The sequence below is a fragment of the Camelus ferus genome, chromosome 17 (genome assembly GCF_009834535.1).
Source record: "Camelus ferus isolate YT-003-E chromosome 17, BCGSAC_Cfer_1.0, whole genome shotgun sequence".
Classification (NCBI taxonomy): domain Eukaryota; kingdom Metazoa; phylum Chordata; class Mammalia; order Artiodactyla; family Camelidae; genus Camelus; species Camelus ferus.
The window spans coordinates 47213770-47229553 of record NC_045712.1 but is presented as its reverse complement, the minus strand read 5'-3'; the positions used below and the strand labels follow the sequence as shown (position 1 = coordinate 47229553).

General features: G+C 49.4%; 2 protein-coding genes across 12 annotated transcripts in view; one reads left to right on the top strand and one right to left on the bottom strand.

Moving 5' to 3' along the window:
• The window catches only part of LOC116657289, a 319209-nt gene extending 318987 nt beyond the window's left edge, over positions 1-222 (bottom strand). For all 10 annotated transcript variants that reach the window (XR_004312422.1, XR_004312419.1, XR_004312421.1 and 7 more), the window contains exon 1: positions 59-222. The gene's annotated coding sequence lies outside the window, so the exon portion shown is untranslated. The remainder of the gene's footprint in view (positions 1-58) is intronic.
• Positions 1-15784, top strand: part of TGFBR2 (transforming growth factor beta receptor 2) — a 54834-nt gene that overhangs the window by 59 nt on the left and 38991 nt on the right. Inside the window, exon 1 of one of the 2 annotated variants that reach the window (XM_032459374.1) lies at positions 461-815. The exons of the other annotated variant lie outside the window; for it this stretch is intronic. Coding sequence (XP_032315265.1) covers positions 722-815 — 94 coding nt within the window. The 5' untranslated portion in view covers positions 461-721. Of the gene's footprint in view, positions 1-460; positions 816-15784 lie in introns of those variants that run through there. 2 annotated transcript variants of the gene reach the window in all.

Here is a 15784-nt window from a genome sequence, read left to right as displayed (position 1 = left end):
GTGTGTGTGTGTGTGTGTGTGGACAACCGAAACCAAGATTTAAGCGGGCAATACTTACCGTTTTATTTGAAAAAAACGAGCCCACGACTCAGGTTTTAGCATCTCCACGCTTGGCTCGCCACTTGGCGTTTGCCAACACTGCCGTGAGGCGCTAAGAATACGCGGGAGGGAGGGGGAGAGGGAGGGTGCTGCTTTGGGTGCGGGGGCAAGCGCGGCCACTTTCTACGTTCAGGGGTTCGGTGACTTTCTCAAACGCGTGCGCTTCGTCCTCCGCTCAGGAAACAGTCAGGAACTCGCGAGGGCGGCGAGGGGCCGCTGAAAGTTTGCCAGCGCCGTCCTCGGAGGGGGGCCGGTCCCGGGGACGTGATTGGCAGCTGCGAGGGAGGGCGAGGGCTGGGAGCCGAGCCCAGGGAGAAGGCTCCGGGGCGGCGAGAGGTCCTGCCCAGCTGTTGGCGAGGAGTTTCCTGTTTCCCCCGCGGCGCCCGGGTGAAGTCGTGAGTCACTCGCGCGCCGGGACCGACGACACGCCGCGCGCGCACCCGCCGGGCCCGGGCCGGCCTCCCGCGCAGCTCCCCTCGGCCGCCGGGGCCCCTCCGCGCGGCCGGCCGGCGCCACATCTGGCCGCACCGCTGCCCGGCGCCCGGCGCGGGGTCCCCAGGGCGCGGCGCGGAGGCGCCGCGGGCGCGCGCGGGCCGGTCTATGCCGAGCGGCGGGGGCTGCCATGGGCCGGGGGCTGCTCGGGGGCCTGTGGCTGCTGCACGTCGTCCTGTGGACGCGCATCGCCAGCACCATCCCGCCGCACGTTCCCAAGTCGGGTGAGTGGCCCCCAGCCCCGGCGCGGCGCCGGGGTCCGCGGGTCCCGGCCGGGCTTGCGCTGACAGTCGGCCCCGGCGGCGGGCGCGGGCGGAAGCCGGGACGTGGCCCCGCGGCCCGCGCCCCGGCGCCCCCTGCCCCACGCGGGGACGGGTGCGTTTTTCTTTGCAGGTCTCCGGGAGAGTGGCCGGGGGCGCGGGGCCCCCTTTGCGCGGGCAGGAAAGGCGCAGTGCCCGCCGCGTCCCGGGCACCCCCACCCCCGGAAAGGGAAGTTTGAGAAGTTGGTGATCCGCGCAGGCAGGAGCCGCGGCCCGAGCGGCCTCCAAGCGGCGGGCACACCTGGGTCCCCACCCGGGATGGCCCAGCCGCCCCGAAATGGCAGGGGACCCCTTCCTCAGCTCCTGCCGAGGGCCACAGGCCTCCCTGAGCCGGCGACTTGGCCCGGAGTTCCTGTACCAAAGTTTCAAGAAAAGCAGCGACTTCCAAAGGAAAGTTGTCTGGCTCCGCTGCCGACTGGCGTGGATGGAGCAGGGAGTGGGGCTTGTCAGGTGGAAGCGGAGTATTTACTGAGTGCCCGCTAGGTGCCAGGTGCCAGGTCCCGGGCACGATTGCCTGGAGCAGGACAACCCCGCCTTCCGGCCTGGAAGGGTCTCTGCAGGCATGTGTGGTGGAAACGGAAGGGTTAAAACCGTGGCTCCCCTGCCCACCTGATCTTGACCTTTAGAGGGTTTTGAGAGGGGAAAAGGCAGGAATTCAGCTCTTAAGGATTTGTTATGGAACGTATCGAACCCCTGAGACCTTGAAAGAAATTTTGCAGCTCTGATCTGCATAACTGAGTATTTGCCTCTGGGGTCTGGTAACTTGAGTGTTTGGACGGTGCTGGGCCTCAGTCTCCTCATCTGTGGGATGATGTGGTGAGATTTGGATAAGTTTACATTCCCTTCGTCTTTGACATCTTCTGCCCCTCTCCTCCCCTTTGGTGACTTGGAGAGGATTTGCGATGAAAGGAGGAGTCTCTGAGAGCCAACATCATTGGAGGGCCGTGGGCAGACTTACCTTTGGTTTTTGTCTAGAAGAAATAGGCATCATGTTCCCCATGGGACCTTTCGGAGTACTTGAAGTGGACTGAGAGCTTTTTAAAATCATGTTTTATGTTGAAGGGGACATGGAGATGGACGTTTTTAATGGAATGAGGAAGAAACGTTCTTGTAAACAAAAAATCCTAACACAAATTTGAGTCCTTCAGTTGAATAAAATCCCACTGTGTCCTTCTTGAATGTTTTCTTTTCTTTTTTCCTTCTTGGATGTTTTCTTACATTGCAGTACCAGAATGTTCAACTGTCTCTATATCCCAAACTCTTAAAAACGGAGTTAGAGTTTGCTAATAAATAAGCAAGGGTTAAAAAAAAAACCCTTAGTTTTGTGTACATTAAAAATCATTACAACTTTTGTTTCAGATTACGAAAGAAGGAAATTAGTGGGCCCTGATTTTGTTAGGTTTTGTTTACAAGGATAAGATTTATGAGTTGCAAATTCCAGACTCAGTAATTCAGTTTCAGTTCATCTACACACACACTTTTAAACAATTAGCTTAAAGGCCAAGTGGCTTTTTATTTAGGCTTTTAAACAGTGCTACAAAACCCAAAGATCTCATATTTTTATGGAATTAAAGCCTCAAAATGGTTGAACTAATGTGTGATAAGGTAAGAGGAAATAGGATTGTTTACAGCCACCTCTTACATTACCTAAAAAACCCATCTTCCATTTAGTTTAGTATATTGACACGTGGGCAAAGGATTTGAGTGTAAGAGCAAACTTCACTATGACACAGACTTAAAAGTTTTTTAGTTTTTGTTTTTGACTCAGTAGGTTCACTCTTCCTAAGTGCCCCAAATTAAGTAATTATTCTTTGGGGGAGAACTGTAATGTCTGAAAACTCTTCAGATCTGAAAAATATGGCTTTTACTTTGCAGACGCCTCACAAGAGATTCTTGTTGAAGACTCAATGTTGTTAAAAGTGTCAGACAGATAAAACTTCTTTCCCCAAATCACTGCTGATTTTGTCGGGGTCAGAGACTGGAAATCACTGGGCCTACAATGTGGTCTTTGGTCTGTTTGCTTTCGCTCCCAGAAAGCACGTTTTTACCTTTGGGCCACTTCCATGACTGACATCTTATTTGCAACCAGTTATGGTTGGTATCAGACACTCACCATGTTTGGATTCCTGGCCTTTTTTCCAAGGCAGCGCCCCACCTCGAAATGATGAGTCCTCCTTGCTGTCTGTGGAGTCAGCACACCTGCAAAATGTTCTCTATTTCAGTTATCAGCACAGTTTTTAAATCTTTTCTTTTTTTTAACTGTTTATTTTTCCAATTAAGAATGATAGTTCAAGAGGGGAGGAGGGTATAGCTCAGTGGTAGAGTGTGTGCTTAGCATGCACGAGGCCCTGGGTTCAATCCACAGTACCTTCATTAAAATAAATAAAACTAATTACCCTTCCCCTCAAAAAAAAAAAAAAAAAGACAAAACAAAAAAATTCAAGGAAAAAAAAAGACTGACACTTCATTGGTGCCACTGTGGCCGTCACTCATTCTTCCTTTTCCACAGTATGTTTAGAACATCACCAGGCAGGAGGCTTAGACCTGGAGACAGCATCCAAGTGAACAAGTCTTTGCTTCCACTGAGTCTAACATGTGGGAGCGTGTTGAGGCAGAGGGAAGGATGCAGATTTTAACCCTGTGTGCTTGGAAGCACTAGGGACCCTGGACCCCTTTGTCAGAAGCCCACTCTGTTGCTGAGTTTGCTGTCGGGGGAGGGGGTGCGTGCTGTTTCTTCCCAGTCCCCCACTGTCCCTGTGCACATGTGTTTCCATTGATCTTTTCTATACCTACCTTGTTCCAGGCCCCCAGTTGGGCCACCTCACTTCTCCATCCTGTAGCTGGCAAGATCGGTCCAGTGTGTCCATACAGTCTTTCCTTTGAGGGAGGCTGGATGGAGGTGGAAGAGGGAAGGGGACACACTGTGGATTCAGGCCATCCTGGGTTCCAGACCCATCTCTGCTTCCTGGCTGTGTAGCCTGTTACAGCTTCTTTGCTTCCCTACCCCTCAGGGCCCTCATCTGTGAAATGGGGATTAAGGTGTTAGGGTGAAGATTAAATCAAATAATGCTTCAAAGTGCTTAGCATCATGCCCACATATTAAAGGTAGTGTATGTTCAGTAAATATCAGTGTCCACTATTATTACTAACTCCTTAACCAGCCCTAACAAGGCCCCCAGTGACTGATTCTTCAGCCTCACATGCACACTTTCTGGTCCAGACCCCTCACCCTGCGTGCTCACCCTGGGGGTTTGGGCAGCTCTGCCTTGTCCGTGCTGCTGTCTGCGTGGAACTCCTGCTACTGGGATCATTTAAACTCATGTTCTAAGTCTTCACTTAAGGGTCATCTTCTCAAGGAAACCTGCTTTGAATGCCCTGGGGGGCACTGAAGGTTCCCTCCCCAGGCCTCTCTTTTGGCTTGTTAACAATAGCAAGGCGGAATGGTATCTTTACATGACTCTTGCCCGTTAGGCCTTTAATTTTCTCAAAGGCAATGGGTTTGTCTGACTCATTTCTCTGTCTCCAGGGTCTCCCCCGGCGCCTGGCACATCACTTAGTGCCCAGGAGATGATGAGCTGAGCCTCGACTTCACCCTCCTGGAGGTGGTCTCACCCAGTGGAGCCTTTTAGCCACCAGGCAGTCACTGTGTATTGGGCATTTGGTCTGAATGGTAGAATCTGTACTTTCAGGGAGAATAGTTTTGGCTCTGATCTCAATAGGCAATTTGGCTGTTTTATACTATGTAATTGGTTCTTTTATCCCGATGAGCTATGGAAAACGATGCTTCGACCTCTGACAAACACGGTGGAAAGCTGCTAGATGTTTTCATCCAGCCCCTTTAAGCATTTTGAGTTACACAATAACATTTTGAGTTAGTGGAGGACATTCAGAGCCATTGGCAAAACTTTTTAAAAGGTTTGCCAAAGACTTCCAATTTCCAATAAATACTGATTTTGCTTCCCCCCACTCCTTCTTGAAGGCTGTGTTCATTAAAAAATGAAATGCTGAAATCTAAATTTAGCTTTGAAGTTTCTTTTTTCATCAGGGTCTTCTGTTTTGGTTTATAAGCAGTGAAGCAGGGTTGGTCTAAGGGAAGTGCGGCCCTGGGGCAGCCGCTGTCTGCTGACGAGCCGCGTGGGTACTATTCAGGTGTGACGCAAACCACCCGAAACAGTTTAAAAGAGGGCGAAGGAGAAATGTACTTCCTGGCTACTGCATGGCATGATGTAGCTGATTTCCACAGAACATGGATAAAGGGGCATCACATTCAGAAAGGGGGAACTTTAACCATCCAGCATCCATCCAGTGCCCCTGAGATCAGGATGTGCTTTGCTTGCACAATCTGCCTCTGATCTGAATGTCGGTGTACTACAGAAAATCCAGATGGGGTGGTCTCTTTGCCCAGGCAATCTCTACTGTGCCTAGTCTGACAGTGGGGTCTTGGTGGCGGGACCCACCACGGGTGACCTGAGCTTTGGCCATTTATACCATTTGGACCCGCAGAGTCTTTAGAGATGTGTATTGTCCACCCCAGATTCCAGGCGTGCAGGACCAGGATCCGTGCACAGACTTCAGACTACTGCTGGTGAGGACAGAAAAAGTAGACTTTATCTAGCATAACGAAGAGGGGTGGTTTGACTTTTGAGGTCCAACGCACTGGAAAGCGTCTAGGTGGTTAATACTCTTCTCCTCCCAAAGGGACTTGCCTTTTACTTTTAGGTCTTGGCCTGTGAACACGAAGCAACTGTCTCCTCGCCTGTGGTCAATGTAGCATCTCTGCTCAGGCCCTTAGGGCTCCCTAGTGTCTGTATGTTATTGGCAGGACCAAAGCTTTGGATCATTAGGGTGGATTTAGCGCAGGGCAGGTGCCTGTGATGGGTGAGTTTGTACCTGGAGAGGCTGCCTGCTGTCAGGACACGCTGCTCTTTATTTTATATATGTTTTCTCTTTTCTGATGTATTTTTTCTATCCCCCCCCCCCCCAGTTTTTTCAGCTCAGCTGAAAGATGGGCCTAGTATACGGGCAAATGGAGCCTCTGGCTTGGGTTTTAGAGGGCGCTGCTTTTATTCTCTGACCAGGCCCCTGTCTGTGGGGTGAGGAGACTGTGGGCCTCTGAGTCCAGAGTCCTCCCCCTTTTCTAGATGACGTTTCAGGTACTGGGAACCCGAAGTTCACCGTTCAGGTGGCCTTGGTGGACCAGCTGTTAGGATCTTGGGGCCCATCTTCCTGAGGGCCTTCATAGCCGCTGGTCTGGGGGCCTGAGCCGGGGGGCAAAGGGACGGCTGTGACGGGGGGTGTGGGGTGTGAGGGCTAAAACTTGGATGTCCGTACACCTCTCACAAGGTACCTCTTGGTGCCAGAGAGAGCAGGCAGTGGAAAGAGGAGGGTTAAGTCGTTGGCCAGACCTGGGACCACGTTTTCCCACACCATCCAGTGCGAGGGCTGGACTCTGAGCTGTTCAGGAGTTTGAAAGTTGAACTTGATCTTGCAGATGTTATGAAGATGTGTTTGTCAATCAAAGGAGAAGGATAAAACCCATTTTACTGAGCACTTTGCTGGCCTGATTTATAACTTGTAACCTTGTGACCTATAGCACATGGGCTTTCCAGTGCTGGGGGTGGACCTGTCACCGGCAACGCGCCTTTGGGCACAGAATTAGGTTTTGTTGACTGTATCATATTTTCCCTGGGCTAGAGAGATTGCTCATTAATGAGAAAGCTAAGAGTTTGTCTGTAATCGTAGTGTTGTATTTCCTTGGGGAAATTCAGTTTTTCGTGGCTTGTATTTTCCTGCAGGAAACTGTAGCTCTATTCATTCAACTTCTCTCCGATTTCACTTAGACACTTTTTTTTTTAAACATTTCCCAGGGCCTCGGTTGCATTTCCTCTGTGTGTTGAGAACACGAGGCAAGGTGAAATTTATCTGCATGTTTTCTCCTACGATGGTAAATATTTTGAGTGATCCATGGCTTTCTCAAGCCTTTTTAAGGAAACAAGGATATGAGAACAGTGCAAAGAAGTGAAAAGGCCTTATGAGCCTCTCAAAGGTATAGCATTGTCAAAACGGGGCATTTTAGGGGGCCGGGGGTTTGGCAGAACAAACACGAATGTCTTTGAAGGGAAATACAGAGTCAGGTGCGTATTTTCAGCATTTGCTCCAGTAATACTACGGTCCGTGGAAAGGGTTTTTTTTTGGTTTTTTTTTTTGTTTGTTTTTGACATCCTAACTATACTTGGCAAAAAAACCAAAAAAACAAAAAACCAGAAAAAACTTTCCATTGCAACCGACGTCTCACACTGCTTCCTGTTCCATCAAATCCCAACTTATTTATCAGAAGAAATTTAAAATCTTAAAACCTAGACTCTCTTAATCAGACCTTATTTACAATAGGAACCTCGTTACAGGAAATGCATAACCATTTGGTTTCATTTTTGCTCTGAAATTATGCTACCGCAGCGCAAGTCTGAACTCTTCTTTTCTGTCATCTGTAAGGATCTCCTCGTTGGTTTCTGCCCATGGACACCCCTTGCCCCCTTTCCTCTTCCACATACATACACTGCCGTCAGGTTAACTGCCTGCCAGGTGTCATGTTGGATAGGCGGCCCCTGCTGGAAACCCTTCCCTGGACCCTCTCCCTGGATCCCAGGTGACTGCATGGTCCTCGCATCCCTTTTGAGGTCGGGGCTGCATCCCTGGCTCCTGGGATGCACAGATGGGACCGAGCATCACTTTGATGACTGCATGTCTGAAGGAGGCCAGCCTCTCCCCCAGCCCCGGTTCTGCCCTGGTGCCTGTCTCAGGCCCTGGTTCCACTCATCTTTTCTGTGTTGTTACCGCTCTGCTCCTTGAAGCTTTCTCATTCTCTCCTCATGGCCTCCAACACCTTCGCTCCTTTGAAAGAAGGCCTGGCCAAACCCCACTTCTTCTGTTGGGTCTGCAGTCAGACTTCCTGTGTTTGTCCCCTGGCTCTCTCTCCGATGGCCATGGTTGGAAGCTGCCTGGGGATGGATGTGTGTGTGTGTCTTAACTCCCTTCCTGGAAGGAAAGCTCGTTGCGGGAGAGCCATCCGTCTGCTTCCCCCTTGCACTTAGCATGCTAAAAGACTGTTGCTATTGGGAACTCATGATTGCTAAAGGCCAGGGACTCTGCTTGGAAATCCAACATGGGGGTAATAAGGTTTTTTTTTTTTTTTTTTTTTTGGTAGGCTGCTTACGTTTCCCTCAAGTGTGTCATCAAGCGACTTGGTTAGTTATAACCACCTGGAGTGTTGTTTGAGAGATCCACGGGCTCGTGGGAAACTGCGGACGGTCTGATCACTCTTTACAGTAGAGGGTTCCTCTCGGTCTTCAACCTTTAGCTTCTGTGAATTTGGGGGAGCTGCCATCCGTGGGTGTTGCCGGCTGTTGTTTTTCCATCCATCAGTCTGCCTTTGATTCATTTATCAGCTTGTGGGACTCTTGTGTAGAGGGCCCAACCTGTGATGACTGTCGAGCCCAGAAAAAGTCATAAAGTAAATCGTACTATCTGACTATCTGACTTAGGACCTTTTTTTTTTTTTTTTTTTTTTTTTTTGCCAGTCCTGCCTTTCATTTTGTGACTCATAGGTTATTTCCTGTGTTGGAAAGCTTGGAGAAGGGGCAGTTGAGTGGAGGGGTGCTGGTGCAGTGGAGAGGGGCTGAAGGCCTTCTACCTGCTGGACGGAAACCATCTCATATGCTTAGGGGGCCTCCATCCTCATGGTCTCCACAGGCCCCAGCAGGGCCGGCCGGGGTTGAGGTGCGTTCCGGGCACCGGTGCGCGTGTGGTTCCTGGACCAGCGTAGCTTCCAGACACGTCTCCTGCCTCCCTTCCAGCTGAGTCATCACCCATGAACCCTTCTCGATGGAAATTCTGGAGCAACCTCAGACTTCATAAAATCACATAGATGTGGACTAGCTATGCCCTATCTGCTGTATCGATGGGGTAAAAGGAGGTCAAAGAAGAAATGTGTGTCTCAATATCCTGTGGCACTTACTACAAATAGAATGGCTTTTCATTTGATGTGCCATCGGTTAGCTTTCAAAACTGCCGAGAACATCAGTCTTCCAAGATTTCGATGAGGCTGTTGGTGAGGATGTTTGTGGCAATTATATAATCACTTACATTTATTCAGCACTTAGAGAAGCATTTTGCCAAACTCAAAAGTGTTTCCTATTACCAGTTTATAAATGAGATGCGTATAGTATCTTCAAGGCACAGGAGGGAATCTAATTTAAGTTCAATATTGACTTGTGGAATAACTCTTGGAGCCACAATCACCTTTCACCCCGTCGGCTCTAAGCCTGTAACTTGTGTGGAGTCCGGCAGTGGACTGGATGCTAGATGCCTGGTGATCTGCCCGTCAAAACAGTTCTGTTCTTCCCTGTATATCTTTATTTATACACTTATCTTTAAATTCTGGAAAAGGAAGCCCCAAACAATCCCTGACCTCTGATACCATGTACTGTTTTGATTAGAACCCGTAGTCTAAAATAATTTATGTTCAGGAGAGTTTTCAGAGGAAGCCCCTGAAAAATCTTGGCAAAGTCTGATCAGTGCGGTGTCTCTTCTCGTCCACCCCCCTCCCCCTCCCGAGTCACGCCGGGCGGCCAGAGATGCAGTCCTGGTTGGTCCCTGATGGGAGTGTGTGGTTGAGGGCCGTGCTGGTTGACAACCACATACGCCTCCGGACACTGTGAGCTTGGGTGCAGTGGGAGGGCCTGATTTCAGTGAACCTTTCTGCCCACAGCCCTCTTTGGTGCCGGTCTCCTGGGGACATAGAAAACATCTTTCATTGTTCAAACAGCTGTTCCATGAAAATCAAAAGCACAGCAAACGTTGGAAGAATAGTCACTCGCTGACTTGTCGAGGCAGATGGAAAACCAGTGCCAGGGAAACAGAAGTGATCTGAATAACTGCGCTGTCAGTAAGACTGACAGGGGGAGAGGACCAGTGGGAAACATCTCGTCTGATCACTCTGAAGAAGATACATTGACCACGTGTGGCTACAGTCGTCTTTTAATAGAGGGCGTTGTGACCTGTGGAACACGCTCACTTGCATGGCACGTGGCACCTCAGAAGCAGCCCTCTGAGGTGGGTGTAGTTGTCCCATTGGACAGACGTGGGGCTGGAGACCCAGAGAGACGAAACCACATGGGGCACCACAGAGTGTCACCAATTTGTCTTTTCATCGCTCGGCCACTTTCAGTCACTGTATTCCGTCACTGCTTACTTTCTAAGTAAATATAAGATCAAAACTCGGGTCCAGTCATGCTTTTCCGTTTCTGTAGCTGAACTGTAGAAGCGGGGATGGAGGGGTTGACATCAGAGGCCTTGTTCTTTGCCTCGAACCTGAGAAGCCGCGTTTAGGAGAATTCCCGCCTGTGAGCCATCTCTCTGAGGGTTTTGGTCCACCAGTCTTACTGGAGTTCGGCCTGTGTCATGAGTCATTTCTCTCTTTCCCCTTCTCTTGTGGGGACAGTTTCTCTTTTTAATACTGTGCGGTCTGCCTTTCCTGAGGGTTATGTCACCACTGTCACAGTGAGACGTCGCCATTTCTAAAAGCCAGTGGCACTCACTCCAGTCCTGTAGGTTTGCTCCTTCCCAGAGCTCTGAGGTGCCAAATATACTCAGGGGCATGGGTGTCATTACGGAGGAAGGACGCATCTTCCCCAGACAGGCTCAGAGGTCAAGGACCATCTGGGATGTCCTTCTTAAAGATGAACATCTGGGGGGAGGGTATAGCTCAAGTGGTAGAATGTGTGCTTAGCGTGCACGAGGTCCTGGGTTCAATCCCCAGTACCTCCTCCAAAAGTAACTAAATAAATAAACCTTTCCCAAAAAGAAAAAAGAAAAGACCAACGTCAATCCGGAGGGAGGGCAGAACTTGCTTTGACGGGCAGAACATGAGTCACATGGACATCGAATCCTTAGTCAAAGTGCTTTGCTATGATAGAAGTTATACCTTGAGGAGTCGCCAGGTCCGTTCGGGTGACTGTGGCATCGTCAAAGGCTGCGGTGAAGGATGACCCCGAGGAGAGGATGCTGGGTTCGGGCTGGCAGCACACACAGCTCGTGTCTGGTCCAGCCTCCTGCAGCTTGGTCTGCATAAGTGTTGCTTCCCCACCACCTGAAAGGAGAAGTTGAGTTGTGATGTCGTTTTACTTCATTTTGGTTAAGGAAATGCATTAAAGCGGCACCTCATCGCCATCCGTGACAGGGACCTCTTTCTCCTGCACCGCATCCATCCACAGTCATCCACAAATGTTTCCTGGAACGGATGAGCTTCTGTAAATAACGACTGGGTTCATGGATTTATATTGTAATTGGAGAGATGATCTTCAAACTGCAATACATTTCAGGGTTACCTTTTTATGCACTTTCTCTTTAAAGGGGACTTTATAGTAAATCCTCTGGAGTACTACCTTTTATATAATCCTTTAAAAACTTGTAATTCTTACATACTGATTCCTCTTAAGGCAAATGTAATGGTACTAAGGAAAATAGTCAAATTTTGAACGTTTCAGAAATGGTCTTCTCTGGGACCTGGTATCTAGATGGTGCTGAATATATATTTGGGTTTAATCGAATAAAAAAGAAAAATATCACAAAGAACAGGAAGAGAAATTAAGTTGCAGGGATGTGTTGACTTACAACGAACCCTTTTTCTGCGTGTTTTTATCTGCTTAGCTTTGTGCTTTTCTTAAGGAAAAGCTTATCTACGACCGTTAACTCTGACCAAAGGAACTGTGTATCTTGTTAACTTCTGGGCCAGTTTATCTGAAGGGAGATACACTTTCTCACATTTGTCTCCTTGAACTTACTATTCATCTTGCTTCACGGGGTCAAAACACTTTAGAAATTCAGCGTTCACAGGAAACCTGCGGCTCAGATCTTTCAAACAGACCTTCCTTTCAGTTTATTGTCCCCCGGGTGATTGGCAGAGGATTTCCACCCTTTAAAATGATAGGAACTTGTAAAATCTGTACTTAAAAAATTAATCTCAAAATGGTCTTTCTGGAAGAATGTGCAAAATAACCTAATGCCTTGGAGCCATTTCTGTTTATGATCCCTGCCTCATCCCAGAACCATTTCTTATGAGTCACATAAGAAGATGACTTGGGTTGGACTTGACCCTACCTGTGTACACTTATAATAAGGTTCAGTTATAATGCAGTCTTTGATCTTCCCAACAGCAGGCGAAGTTGAGAACCATGGCTTGCAGGCCTGCCCACCTCTGTCCAGTACTCAGGCCCCCATCTCTAACCCCTAAGTGTGTCCCTGCCGAATTCTTCACTCCATATAGAATCAGTCCTTCTTGAATGGTATTTGTTTTTAAGTCTGGCTGCCATTAGAATCATTCAGGGAGTTTTTAAAACAATCCCAATGCCTGAGCCAAACCCATAAGAGTTCTGATTCATTTGCCCTGGGGGTAGGGCCTTGGCATCAAATATTGTTTCAAAAGATCCCCAGGTGATTCTCCTGCAGAATCCAGGTTGAAAAACGCTCCTGTAACCTAACCCAGGTGGGTTACAAATGGAGAATCTGACCAGGGTACTCCCTTGATGTCCTCCAGCAAAGACATTGTCATCTTTTAGGTACCATTTGTAGGAGAATCAAAATCCCTTTACTTCTGGAAACTCACCTGCAGAGCAGGGTAGATCCAGGCCTCTGTAAAAGCCCACCTCACAATCAAGTCGCTTAAAAGTCAAGGCCAAAGGAGAACAGTGCTGTGGGTCAGGTTGGAGGTCGGAGACTCTTCAAAGGAAGAAACAGTTGACTTGGTTCTGAAAGGCTGGACACGACTCCAGGGTACCACTGACCGCTTGTTAGCCAAGGTTAGACTTCTGCACTCGCTTCAAGGAAGCAGAGGGGAGCTGGAAAGATGCCTGCCTGCGATGTATGCCTACCGACCACACAGAGGCTGGGCTCCAGCTCTCCTGACCGCAGCCCCATGGGCCATCAGCCTGCTAACCGCCCTGGGGCCTCTGCTTGTGGACAGCGCCGGGCACTGGACATCCTTGGAGAGGCCATGCTCTGAGTCCTTCTCCTGGTCACAGTCAACCTCAGGCTGCTGGCAGAGATGCTGAACTCTTCCTGGGGCCTGGGCGGGCCCCCTTGGGGGTGGTCCCTTGGCCTTGCGAGGTTAGATCCTGTGGGGAGGTAGAAATGCTGGGGGTGGGGAAGGCTGAAGGAGTTAACATACCAAAGGGTTTCTGACCAGGGGTTTGTTCAGCAGCAAGGGAGTCAGGTTCTGGGAGCCCTGAATACCAGCCCATGTAGCTTAGGCTTAATGCTCGAGTTGCTGGCACATTGTAAATAGGGGCATGACATCTTAAAGCCATTGCAAAGCCCACCCCCACCCCTGTCTCTCATCTTTGCTTCCCTCTTTTTACAAGGGATAGACACACATCTCTTTTACGTTGGACTCCAAAGAAACGGAGCCGGTCTGCACCCCCATTGGTGTTGGTAAAAATATTAGCCTGAGATGGGTAAGAGACAGAAATGCAGAGTCAGAATGTGCTTTCTCGATCACCTCCGGGGCCATCAGCGTTCTTACACATCTTGGCCTTCCCTCCATCGCTGGGGAGGTTTTATGAATAAGATTATTTGAGTGGAGGGGAGGGGGCAAAAGTTCGCTGCCTTGAAGAACTTGCCCAAGAAGTCTTCTTAAGAACCAGAAAGCGGAGGAGGGTATAGCTCAGTGATAGAGTCATGCCCAGCATGCATGAGGTCCTGGGTTCAGTCCCCAGTACCTCCTCTAAGAATAAATAAATACTAAGTAAACCTAATTACCTCCCCCCACTAAAAAAAAAAAAAAAGTGGGGGAGGGTATAGCTCCATGGTAGAGTGCATGCCTAACATGCACGAGGTCCTGGGTTCAATCTCCAGTACCTCCATTAAAAGAAATAAATTGATACACATAATTACCTCCCCCCTAAAAAAAAAAACGCATAAAAAAGAACCAGAAAGTGTTGTAGTTTGACTTCCTAGTGGCAGGTAATACAGAACCTTTCAAAGCTGAAGTTAAAGTATTCCACCCTTGGCCCCAGTGGGGAATGGAATTTCAGTTTGCTCATGTGACCGCTGCTCATCGGTGGAGGCGGCCGGCTGGATTCCAGTACAAAGCGAGAAGGCGCGCAACTCCGGGACTTTGCGGTTCTCGTTTTTCTGGATTAAAAAGACGGCTGGGATCTGTCGTGACGCTGCCGCAGCCTGTTGACAAGCAGGCAGCTGCATCCTGCGAACGCCGCTTTCTCTTGCCGGCGTTAGTGGGGCTGTCAGGCCCGCGGGAGCGCCACTGACTTTTCACTCCTCAGAAGACGGCATCATACCGCTCACAACGACTGAGCTCCCCGGAGCCCTCTGGGCTGCCTCCTGCAAGTAACAGTGAGGTCCTGACAGCCCTGAGTGATGTCCAGGAAGGGCAGAGACCATCTCCCTCTCTCCTCCCACCACGCTGGGACAAAACACGCACAGCTGCCCCGTCTAAGGGCAGATTCTCAGATTTCGTTTCAGATTTCCTACCCTTTGTTGTCCTTTCTTGAAGCCCGAACAAAGCTTGACACTTGCTTCTCTTTTGTTCCACTTCCTCCGCTTGAACCAGCAGTGAAGGGGGAGGTTTCAGAGCGTGCGGTGTTGTCTTAGACACCAGAGTGAATCTGAGCATGCCTTTTTGTCCGTCATCTGATGCCAACGAGAAGAAGGTGGCTGGGCTGCTGCTAGCCCAGTCAGAGCCTCTCCCAGCCCTTCTGGAAATGGATCCCTGTTGACATGAGGCTGAGACCACACTCTGCATGCTTTCTACTTCCATTTCCTTAAAATTGACTGTATTTCTTTCCCTTAGTTTGCATTTTGGGGAGAACCCACCGTAAATAGATGGCAGGAGCTTGATTCTGAGTTGTGGCCTCTGCCGAGGTGGGCAGGCATTTATTGAGCTCCTATTTTAATGTGGCCAGCCCTGGGCTGAGGCTGTCCGTCCCGGAACAGAACAGACAGAACAGTCCTGCCCTCACGGAGCCTACAGCCTCCGCCTGCCAACCTCGGCGAGTTCCTTAAACATTCTCTCCTCTGGAGAATGAGAACCACCCAACCCATCTTTCATGACCGTTTGTCATGACACATCATCCAGGCATCGACGGAGCGAAAGGATGCTTTTGTGTAACCATACCTGCTAACATTACTGTCGTTATTACATTCACCTGAGCCCAGAGAATGGCTTTGGAGTCAACACACATGTGTCTAATGTGGAAAGTCATTGCTTTCCATGGCTACAGTAAAAATCTCTGCTCTAAATCAGAATTTCCTCCACACGCCCCGTGAAGTTAGAGGAAATGCCTCTAGGGTCTGAATGGAAAGTGACCCTCCGTCACCTGACATAATTTTCCTTCCTTCCTACCTCGTGAGGCACAGATGACACTGTTTTGTTCTTGCAAGACTGGTCAACTGCAGTGATTGGGTTTAAATCTGGGTGTTCACGGGTCGGGGGTGGGGTGGTACTTAAACAGCATGCTGGGAAGCTGCAAAGAGTGGATTTCTCAGTAAGTAGAGAAAAAAAAAATCGAATCGTTTTCTTACAAACTGCAGCATAGCATCTCCTGTTTAACTTGGGCTGCCAGGTCAGGGCTGGGACGGGTCTGAATTATTCAGCTTTCATGACTTTGGGCGGCGGTGGAATTGGAATTGAGAATATTTTCCGAAATGAAACGGGTCTTAAAGAGCATGGGGTTCAGCCCAGTCTTTGTTCAGAGGAGGGCTGAGTAATTACCTGGGAGCTCACTGTCTGTCCAGAACCTTCCCTGCGGCTGGCTGGGAATTCCCCTCCAGGACCACTCGGATAGTAGACCATCCTGAAG